Source organism: Cololabis saira, chromosome 11 (assembly GCF_033807715.1).
Source record: "Cololabis saira isolate AMF1-May2022 chromosome 11, fColSai1.1, whole genome shotgun sequence".
Classification (NCBI taxonomy): Eukaryota; Metazoa; Chordata; class Actinopteri; order Beloniformes; family Belonidae; genus Cololabis; species Cololabis saira.
This window is the reverse complement of record NC_084597.1, coordinates 10,073,998-10,086,023: the sequence shown is the minus strand read 5'-3', so window position 1 is coordinate 10,086,023 and position 12,026 is coordinate 10,073,998. Positions and strand designations below refer to the sequence as shown.

The 12,026-nt window shown below is 38.7% G+C and overlaps 1 protein-coding gene across 3 annotated transcripts in view; it reads right to left on the bottom strand.

Moving 5' to 3' along the window:
* Positions 1-12,026, bottom strand: part of LOC133454937 (lysosome membrane protein 2-like) — a 56,646-nt gene that overhangs the window by 36,711 nt on the left and 7,909 nt on the right. The window contains exon 1 of one of the 3 annotated variants that reach the window (XM_061733678.1): positions 2,322-2,803. The exons of 1 other annotated variant lie outside the window; for it this stretch is intronic. In XM_061733678.1, the coding sequence (XP_061589662.1) occupies positions 2,322-2,444 (123 nt within the window). In that variant the 5' untranslated portion in view covers positions 2,445-2,803. Of the gene's footprint in view, positions 1-2,321; positions 2,804-12,026 lie in introns of those variants that run through there. One more of the 3 variants, XM_061733679.1, reaches the window with a different exon arrangement.

Sequence of the window (12,026 nt, the reverse complement as noted above, 5' to 3'; positions counted from 1 at the left end):
TCATTGTCTGCTGATCGCTTAGTATCGCTCTCCTCGCTAAATGGCATAAGAAATACTAGATGGTTGTACTAGATTTACTTTTTGGTAGAATAAATGAATAATGTCCAATGCATTTTGCCTTATTGCTGCCATTCTCAACCTTGGGGTCCCGACCTCAATTGGGGTGGCCAGATGATTTCTGGGGGTCGCCTAATCATTTTGGAAAATATAAATGCACAAAATGTATGTACGTTAGGAGGACGCCAAGCGGTTGGTCAAAAACAGGCATTTTATTACTAAAAACCAGTTACTGTCGGCTGTAACTAGACTACACTACGTCAAAACACAGCAGCTTGATTAATAAACCAATCGCTTTTATAATTTTTTTATGTTTAAGCTCTCAGAAACATAGGTATTTAAAATTAAACATGGGGGGGGTGTTAAAGTTTAGCATGCACTGTTATCGTTTTATTTCATTAAAAAGAAAATTAAGTTTTCGTTATTTGTTCAGGTAGATTTTAACCGCAGAATGATGGGATGTTGTGACCACTGTCGGTCGGAAAGTTAGCTTCTTGATGCTGCTTCATGTCTGTCAAAAAATCCCAAAGTTTTTCAGAATAAAATGATAAAGAAACTGATAGCTGAAGCGAGTTCATATCATAAGTGCTTGTCTGATTATGTAAATGCCATGTATAAGGCGTTTAGATCAGGCGTTGTTTCAGCATCGCTGACGTGCTTTATCCATCATGCGTAGTGTGCGAGTGTGTGTGTGTGTGTGTGTGTGTGTGTGTGTGTGTGTGTGTGTGTGTGTGTGTGTGTGTGTGTGTGTGTGTGTGTGTGTGGGGAGGGGTCTCGGAGAGCAATGCATGATAAATCGGGGGTCGCGACTCAAAAAGGTTGACAACCACTGCCTTATTGTTGTTACAGACAACAAGGTAAGCGATTTGTGGATTACATATTCTCTGTTGATACTTGAACAAAACATCATCAAAATATCCTCCTTCAGTGCTCTCCAAGAAAAGAAAACAAGCCCCATCCTGCTCTAGCAAGCCTCTCCCCGACTGCATGTGCACAGGCACAAACCCACTGCCTGGCTGTGATTGGCTGAACATTTGTTATGATCTGTTCAGCAAAAAGTTTTACAAATCATGAAGAACGGCTCACCCTACCTTTTAATATTGTTTGTGTTGAATGTGTGTGAATGTTTTCTACATTCTCAAATAAAATTTAAAATGAATTACGCTGAAGACAGCTTATTTCTTACAAACCATGAACTGTGGTGAGCAATTGCTGTTAGGCAAAGTTTTAAAAATCTGCGTGGCCACCTATTGTTATTAAGTCAAAACTCATGATTCTCAATTAGACATTAATAGAAAATCCACAGTTTAACTTTAATATGTGTAAAATATAACAGCCAGTACAAATAAAACCACAGCCCAACCCAGCCCTTCTTGGCAGCCTAAATAATGTCAAGAACCAATTGCAAATTAAGACTTCCTTTAAAACTATAATGTGATGAAAAGGGCTTCCTGCTTGCTACTTTTAGTGCACGCCAAATAAACAGGGACTGTGACTTAAATGTGTCACTCTAGGGAAGAGAAAGTGCTGATTGCATTGTAGTGGCTACTGAAATCACATTAGCCCATCAATTACACGTCCACTTATCACTAAAACTTTATGGAGGAAACACACGCAACTCATCAAGTGTATCTTCAACACAAGACACAATTAGCCACTGTGTTGCTCGATGGTACACAGATTCTTCTGCTGAGATGTGTTATTTAAGTTTTGCATCACTACGCATTTTTGAGTCATGAATTTTGTTTTAAATGTCACTGCACTTCCACAATGTGCCAAGTAGAGCTGAAATGATTTGCTGCTCCATAGGTTAGATTCTATTGACAAAAGATGATTGTTTCATTTTCTTATACAATTTACATTGAGAAAATAACGTAATGTGTAATAAGCTTTGTAATTTTGTGATAATTTTCTACCCTTTTTTCATTTCCTAATTATGTAATCAATAAGTGATAAGTTTAAGATGAAAAATGTATAGTTAAAATCCAACTTTCCCGACGTGGATAAGCTGAATGTTATGACTGCTACTGCACTGCTCTAAAGATATGACATCAATGCAGTCATCATAAACAGCCTGCAAACAGTAGAGGATCTGTAAATGACCGAGGTTCACACAATCCGGTCATTGTAGTGTTTCCCACGTTTCTGAATAGACGCATCTTCTGCACAGCAATTCATTCAAGAGGAGAGCAGCACGGGCCACATCCGCCAAGCCTCCCCCTCAAAATACATGTTCAACAAAGTTTTTGAAGACTGAAGTTTACCTTCTTCAGGCGGTTGTCCATTAAAGTGTGAAAAACTTGACCCACAAACAAGCTGATGCCAACGACGAGCAGGGAGGCGCAGACCACACCGACCGCGTAAATTGCGTAGGGCCTCCTTGTCATGTTTGCAGGTGTTTATCCGCGGATGAGACTCTTGGACGCTCAGCTGTGAGACAGGTGCCCCGACTTCGATTCCCCTCTGGTATATTGTTGTTTTTTTTCCCTAAAAAGTAAAAATAATAATAAAAATAATAGTAATAATAATAATAATATTAATAATAAAACTTTCTGCAGAGTTTTTCGACTTTATCCCACGTTCCAACCAAGTAACGGTGAGATGCGTTTAAGGTCCTTCTGTATTTTTCTTAGTGACTCTGAGCCGCTGAGACGTGTGACTTGTAAATAGAAAAATGAAACGATTGTTCGCTAGTCCCTGTCTGATAGTCTGAAGGTGTGACCCCGAAAAGCGCATGACAATGAGAAATGTACCACGGAGTATTTGTAGGGGGGGTGTAATGCCTCTCCCACCTCCACACGAGGAGAGCTCTGATTGGTTCTGTCCGCGTGTCCTGAGTAGGACGAGGATTCGCCGGGTGTGTGTGTGTGTACACGAACGCACCTCTCCCCTCTCTGCGACCAATAATAACCTCAAACCTAATAGCACTCAACTTCTAGTAATAACATGGGAAAGTAAACTCAGTACTCGAGTTGTAAAAAAAAGTCAGGGGGGGTGGTGGATTTTATCATATGGGGACAGATAATTTGTGCTGAATACAAATAATATAATATATTACAAATAATAGCACTGACCAAAACACCTGCAGAAATATTGCAGGAATGACATAGCAGCAGTTTTCTGAACTTATCAATATGCCTCTGTCCTTCACAGGATAAGTCAAATTTAGTTTCTAGTTAAAATGTCTCATTTTAGTAAAAAAAAATCTTATTACACTTAAAACAAGACTCATCACTGGAAAAAACAACAATTTTCACATGTTTCAAGTAGATTTTCACTTGAAATAAGTAGAAAAATCTGCCAGTGGAACAATATTTTTATTGCTTGTAATGAGAAGATAAATCTTGTCCCACTGGCAGATTTTTCTACTGATTCCAAGTGAAAATTTACTTGAAACACATGAAAATTGTCAAATAAGTTATTTTTCTGGTGATTACTCTAAATGTTGAAATAGCAGTAAAACCACATTCATTGATGAAATGACATAAGGGATGGAAAGGGGGGATGGCAGTTTTACAGGGGGGATGATTTTGACCGTTTTTATTTCAGGGGGGATGCCATCCCCCCTCATCCCCCCTCAACTCCAGTACTGAGTAAACTTCACTGAGCGACACTGAGGTGGCACAATAGGACACTCTCATTCAAACTTTGAGTTATTTCTCAGTTCATAGCGCAACATACAACTTTGTTATTCAAGGTTTTGTTGTATTTGGATCTAAAATGTATTGTTCAAATACGGAGAGGAGTTTCAAATGACAGCTGCATCAATTGAAACTGCAGAGACACCACTTCCTGTTGTGGCTTTTGATTACGTTTCCTTTAGCAACCATTTACACAACTGAGTGAGAAGTAAGAAAGACTAAAGGGTAAATTTAAACCTCGGAAAAAAAAAATTGCATCACGTGGTACTTTTAAAGTTTCCTCTTAATTTCACCTGTGAGTAAAAAACACACAAAAAACAGCTTATGGTCATAAATATGTCATAAATATATTGATTAGACTATTTATCAAAAGAAATTGGGGGGCCCCCACAGGATGTATTGAATGTAATCCTTTATTGTCACTCAATATTTACTGTGAAAATTTGTTAAGCAACTGCACATGGTAGGGGTAAGTCCCACCTGACCTTAGTTACCATTGCTAACACGGACAATCTACAGGCCTTTTACAGCCTTGTCCAAAGCTGTTTTAGACTAATTTTTACACAAAAGGGCCACGTTTCATCAAGGAGCATTCAAATAGGGCTTAAATATGCCGTGGAGGGAGATGGAAGTGTCGTGGCTGACAGCGACTGAACTATAATTTGAACTGTTTTTTATTGAAAACATGCCCTGAGAGAACCCCCGCTTGGCCACCTCATCTGTTTGGGAACACCGCTCTCTATTCCCCCACATAGAGGGACGGTCTACCCTAGAGCCTATGAATGAGTGATTTGAATTCCACATGATTCAGTCCACTGATCGTACTCTTTTCCTGCCTTCCAGCCTGGTTTGATTTGCCGACGCTGCTCCTTTCTTGACCGCGAAGGTCGGCCAGATCCCGCACCCTCACCTGCCGGACTGATCCCATGGCTGCTTTCCTGGTGCGGGACGCCAGAGCTCCCTGTCATTACCCGATTTGAGTCACACATGCGCAGTCGCATTATGAATGTAAAATGATTGTAATGTAATGTTAAAAATGTGTTAGTTTATCATTCCCAACTGAAAAAATATGAACATATCTATGCATCTCTCTCTATCTCTATATATTATTTTTATTGTCTAAATTTTTGGGGTAATATTAAACTAATGAAAATGGTGTTTCTTCTCATTCATCATTAGTAATATCAAAGGGTACTTTTACTTATTTCATTAAAATTCAGACCAAATACGAAAAGCAATCATGTAAATAATAATATCCCTAACTTATTGTGAGTAGTGTATATCAAAATAAGTGTGTGTTTAGATCTTGTCTATCAAGTCTGGCGACGTAACTGTAGTTTGTCCAAGCAACTGCGCATGTGTGACTCAAATCGGGTAATGACACTCCCCCAGCGCACGCAGCCTTTGAGGCAGATACTGTAGGCCCTGGGCGGGCCAGTAAAGACCCGAGTGAGACTGTTGCCTTATCGGATAGTCACTGGCTTTTATCACTGACTTTTATTACTGAGTTTTATTTGTCTTTTTTTACTATATTACCTGATGAGCATTTTAATTCAAATCCTTATTTTTAGGGGCCACTGACTGTCATCATTGACTGCGTTTACATGCACTCAATAACCCTTTTAAAATCCGAATATTGGCAATAACCCGAATTTGCACGGCCATGTAAACACCAATAACCCCTTTGAATAACCCGACTTAGCTCATATTCCGCTTTTTAAAAACCTGAATATGACCCCTGGGTTACTCCTTTTAAAACCCGAATATTCGGTCATGTAAACGCCAAACGGAATATGCCGATCAAACGGAACAGGAATTTGTTTTCTGCGCATGCTCTGTTCGCGAATCCTGGTCTTTTGAGTCCAGGAAGTTCTTATAAACACGGAGAAACGCAAGACCATGCTGTCATTACCCGATGTGAGTCGCTACCCGATTTGAGTCACACATGCACAGTCGCGTCCAACATGTGCATTTCAGCAGGAAATCAGTCAGTCAGTGGAGAAGTAGAGAGTGTTGTCATTACCCGATTATTGATTAAAATGAGCGACTTAAATTTTTTCCATCAGCTCCATGCCTACATGGAATCCGGAAAGTTTCATCCCAGTTTGGGAAAAGCTGACAAATCGAAGATTACTCGTTCTATGAGTAATTACATCTTGAAAGGTAATTTGGCTATCATGCTTAGCTATGCTTGCTAAAAATAATATAAATATTTTTTTCTAAAAATATAAATATTTTTTGCATCAATACCCTTTTATAGCATAACATTCCCTGTTGTTGGACGCGACTGCGCATGTGTGACTCAAACCGGGTAGCGACTCACATCTGGTAATGACACACGCCACACTTTTGGAGTGAGGAGGAGACTAATCACTTCATAAATGTAATGAAGGATATGAACATTTTGTCATTTGTAGATGGTAGAAAGTACGGGGATAGCGAGATTTACAAGAAGGTGAGCGAAAAGTTGCGCGAAGCAGGATTTGTTTTGAATTTGGATACAGGAAGAAGAAGCGGAAATGACGCTAATGCGTCATCACGTCCGCGCGTCCCTGGTTTGATCGGGATATCCCGAATGATTAATCACCATGTATACAGGGATAACCCTGTTTGCTCACGCATGGAAACGGAATATTCCAAATGTTTCAGTAACGGAATATTAGCAATAACCCGAATTTTGACTGCATGCAAACGTAGTCATTGTTATCTGGGGGATAAGTAATTTGATTGTGGGGAGGGGGTTGAAGGGGTTTGGAGCCACCATAGACGTTCTTCGAGACCTGCTTACAAAGGTGTTGCATGTGTGTGTTTTGTGAGCTTATTATTTAAGTTACATTGGTTGATGCCTTAATCCTTGTTGTGATCCCTATTTGGTTTGGACGTTACTTTCTTGCAGTGCAGTGGTATATCTAGGTCTCGACCTCTGTCTAATTTAGGTGGCCAAACTATTTAATGTCAATGTCAATGTCAATTTTATTTATAAAGCACATTTAAAAACGACAGAGGTCGACCAAAGTGCTGTACAGCATACAAGACAATAAAACAATACCAAAAGAAAAACACAGTACACAGTGTAGAAACAATAAAATCACTAACATACTAAAATGATCAATAAAATAGTAATAAAAAATAGATAATAGAGAATAGACGACAAAGAACAGACACATAAAGTGCACAATCACTTAATTGGAGTTCCCTCCTCCCGTTGTTAACTTACCAATATTATTGGTTGCAGACCTTAAGCCCCAGACTTATTTTATTCCAGTGAGCCAAAATATACGACTTGTTTATTTTACTATTGTTGCAATAAAGTGTCGTAACTTTCCACCTGCCTCTGTGGTCTATTGGGGATTGAAAATAACCTACCTATTGTGACATAAACATATATTTTACATTATAGCACTACATAACTTTAGATCTACTACAGACCGTTGTCCGAGGTGAACTCGCAACACTGGTGGCGATTAATGTTTAATTGTGGCACAAGCTATATAACTTACCTAAGGCAAAGGTTGTGTTGCTATATGATGAATTGAGTTACATAATTTTAGGTAATGTTGGCAGAGTTAAAAGCATTGTTGCATTGATTCACTCTAGAGCAACTGTAGGATCCTTCTTCTTGACGTTAAATAAATTAACCTTAAAGCTGAAAATTGAAGGCTTCTCCATCGTCATCACAGTCTTTACGCCTAATCCACATTTTAAAAATCATGGACTACCCAAAAATAGCACTGCATTCAAGAAGTCTGCTAAGCCTTTTATTTTTTTATATTCGGAATTATTCAAAAACAATCATGATTCATGAAACGAAGCGTGGTCATCTCTTTTTTCGTCTTTTTTAACTTCAATATACCCTGTTAACATGGTCTCTGTTGCTCCTTGTTCAAGCCAGAAATCTTGGTGTAATTATTGACTCAGATCTGAACTTCAACAGCCAAGTTTATCACTAAATCTGCCTATTACACAAACATTGCTAGAATTAAGGGGATTCTGTCTAAACAAGACATGGAAAAACGTATTCATGCATTCATTTTCAGTATGTTGGATTATTGCAAAGGCATCTTTACAGGCCTTAACAAGAAATCTATCAGGCAGCTGCAGCTGATTCAGAACGCTGCCGCCAGAGTCCTTACAAACACCAGGAAACTGGACCATACTACACCGGTCATGAAATCGCTACACTGGCTTCCAGTGAGTCAAAGGATAGAGTTTAAAATCTTACTGCTGGTCTACAAAGCACTGAATGGTCTTGGACCAAAATACATGGTTAATCTGTTAGTTCCTATGAAGCTCCCAGACCCCTGAGGTTCATCTGGATCTGGTTTGTTGTGTGTCCCAAGAACCAGAACCAAGCAAGGTGAGGCAGCGTTCAGTTATTCTGCTCCTCACCGGGGGAACAAACTTCCTGTAGACCTGAGGTCTGCTCCAACTGTCAGCTCCTTTTAAATCAGGCCTAAAAACTGTGGCAGGGTGCAGGATTGGGGCAGGGTCTGCAGGGGAGAGAGGGAGTGTGGGGGAGTGGCGCACAGGTGACGCGGCTGGAACAGCTGATGGTACACAGGTGTGTCTAATCACTCTCTGTGTATTTCAGTAGTTGTGGGTGGGCCCTGGAGACGGGAGAGGACGGAAGCAGAGCGGAACTCAACGGCAGATCTGCTGAAGGTGCTGGTGCACGTGTGCCTCTGAAGGATAATAAAAACGTTTTGTACAGATCCCTGTGTCCGCTGTCCCGTCTGTGACCCCGTAGCAGCGAGACGTGCTACAAAAACATGACCCTTTTTCATTATTTTACCTCTTATCATTTTATTTCATTGTATTATTTACTGTTTAATTGTGTCTTGCCGCTTTTAATGTTGACGTAAACACTTTGAATTAACTTGTGTTGAATTGTGCTATACAAATAAACTTGCCTTGCCTTCACAACAGTAGAAGAGAGAATAGACTTCATACGGTGTCCGTATCCATGTTGATGGGAAATACACAAGCTTGAAATAAACTGGAATAATCTCTTAAGCACTAAACTATTTTCTTTCCACATTTCTACCTAAAAGAAAATAGCCCCAATATTCAGTCTGTTGAAGCTCCACAATTGTAAAATGAGCAGCCCTGGTCTCCGTAGATAAGAGACACTTGTCGCTTCTAAACTTACCTCTGGGAGTGAGGTTTAAGTTTAAGTGCTTTAAAAAGAATGAAAAAGAGAAATGAATCTCAGTAATGCTGCACCCACATTATGTATTGGAGAACGCCTCATAAAATTGCCTTACGAAACATGTTTAGCCCCAGTTTTGGCTTTTTGCGCAAGGGTCAGTGAAGTGGAAAGGCTTTATGCCACGAGGTATAAAATAATTGTTTAACATAAGATGTCCTGTCCCTAGTGGGGAAACGATATACCTGCTTTGATGCAGATAACACTGCAGAAAAATATGACAATTGAAAAAGATTTGATATTTCTCATTTCAAGAAAATCATCGACCGGATTGTCAAACGCAAATAATTTAATGGACGTGTTTATTTATTTTGAGTGATTTTACTCTACAAACTAATCTTAGGTTGAGTTGTTAATCTGTTCCTGGTGATTGACCAGACACAATAACAGATAAACAGAATAAAATGAACCATCCTTGTGATGCTTTGGACATTGCTATGCAACACCCACTTAAACACTGAGGCAAAACAAGCACACAAGGAGCCTCCCCTATAGTGAGACGTATCTTACTACGTCACTTACTGCTGCTCAGAGGCAGTTTCAACAGTTAACACATTTTTGTGGCTTCTCAGTCACAAGACTGCGACCTCTGACACTCTTATCGGAGTGAATCATGCGGCCACTTCTGTTTTTTTGTTAGTTTTGTGTCAAGAGATTTAAAAGGTTATTTCTGAGGCAGTCCACTAGGAGAGTTAAATACATCATAGATGGTGTAATAACCTCTGACCTGTTGGGAAATATAATTATAGAACTGTCAAAGTTATTCATATCTGCCTGAACGCATCACAAATGTGTCTTCATTTGCAACAATTTTTGCTTCTGACCAAACTGTTATTAATATGTTTCCTTCATACATCCAAAACAGTTCAGAAGTTAGTTTAGTTAGTTAATATTTATTTCGGTCAATCACAAGCATAAAAATCAACAAACAAGATAACAAACATCCACAGGTTTTTCCCTGGTCAACATTGTGATTATTTTGACCGAAAAGGCCTGGGCTTGAAGCATAAAGCTTATCTTGCCCACCTTTTAAAATAATAGAATATGCAAAAAGTAACCCTATACAGAGGCAACGTTTCACGTGATCCATACTGATCTGGTAAAATGATTTGCAGGGCATAACGTCACAAAGCTATTCCTTATTTGGTCAGAAGCAGAAGCTGACAAATAGGAGGACATTTTTAACAATGAGCTGTTTAAGAGGAACATACGTGCACACCTTCCACGGTTCATTCATTCACTGTTTGTAGTGTTGAAGGTCACATGCTTTTGTCACAGACCATTATTAGACTGCAGCTTCCCCTGTGTAAGTCCAGGCTGTTTTTTTTTGTAACCACTGTCGCTTTGAGAAAGCAAATAAATCAGCTGGTAAACAGATATAAATGCATAACACAGACAAAACATACTAAAACATCAAAGATTAGCCTAGTTCAAGCCCTTTTCATCCACTGACCTAATTTCATAAATAGGCTCTAGGAAATGACCATTGTCTTACAGTGTCCCCCCCACCTGTAGTTTGCATTGTATAGGGTATAGCAATTTAAAAGCGCCTGAGACGGTTTCTTCTACATGTGAAGAACATGCTACCCATAAACAGGAAAATGCAATTACTGGTGCACTGAGCCTGAATAGAGAGTTATCCCTTTGAACTGCCATTGTGTAGGAAAACAATGAGAGAGGATATTGAGCATATACTATGTCAACACAGATCAAATCAGCATTCAGTTTAGGGTTCGAAAGAAAGAGATTATCATATGTGCCCCCAAATCACACAACTGGAACTAAAGTAAAACAGCTAAAGGGACTTTAGTGTATATGGCATGTTGGCAAACCAGACCTGTGAAAATGAAGAAATGCCATTTTTTAGATTTCCCAGATTTCCTAATCTTTCCAGTTAAAATAGGTAAAATTTAGGCACTTAAAAATCAACTTGCGTGTCGCAGATGAGTTACTTTCAGGAAGTTTTCCTAACTTTTCTCTGATATTTAAGAAATGTTTTTGGAGATATTTCTTCATGTATCTGCTTTGCAATTTTTTCTGATTGATAAACAAAAATGTCTGTTTTGACACTTTAGTGTTTCGTTAATAGAAATTGATTTAATATAGTGCTAACGAAACTTTCAGTTTTGCAATTTTGTTCCAAATTCATACTTAAAAAAAAAAGCTTTTTCATAATCGCATTTCTAAGATTACATTATGTTGTTAACGTGCTTTTCTGTCCCACTTCTGTCAGTATGTCCTAAGTCTTTTATCCACTGAAGTCCATGTATAGTAAAACTTGGGTCAGCAACATTCTGCTGCAGCTGCATTGTGAAAAAAACTTTGAGACACTTTTCCTGTCTCAAATCAGCAATGTAAATCCAATTTCACGTTCCTCATATAGTCTAACGAAAGATTTTTACAGGAACCTATATGATCAAATTAGCTGTTATTTTATTGTGCAAGATCAGTCATTTTGGCCTGCACAGTCTTAGTAGTTTGTTTGAAAAGTGCAAATATATACAAGTCTATTTTCTATATATGATGCGCCTGTTCAACTAAACTTTCCGGATCAAAGACAGTATGATGCAAAAGCGATTATTTCATATAATTTGTGTAGTGTTTTGTAGCATCTAAAACTTGGCATGTATCTGACCATAATAACTTTAACTTTTAACCCTAAAGGACTGTAACTGGATGGGTTTCAGCAGTGTTCTCCAGCTCTGAAATCGGTAGTCTCAAACTATCTTTTTTACCTTATAACTATTATTCTATATTTTCTCGTCTTTTATTGTAAAACTGCAGTGTTTTGACTGTAGACCAGTGCAACATGACACTGATTTAGTCTGGACCCTTTACCTCAGAAGGTAAAGGGTCTAGACAGGTTTTTGAACAGTGTAAAAGTGAATATACGAGCAATCTGAACCTTTCCGTGTGAAAACGTGTACAAAAAAAATAGCACCCTAAGCACACAGTGCATGTAGGGGTTTTGAATATAGATATCCCATCCTACTATTGAAAGCACAAAAAAAAGTCTTGAGACACAAAGTTTTTATCTTCATTTTATCTATTCTTCATCTGTTTAGATGTCAGTCAATTAAAACACTAACTAGTAGCAATTTTTACTGGAAACCAGAATGGCA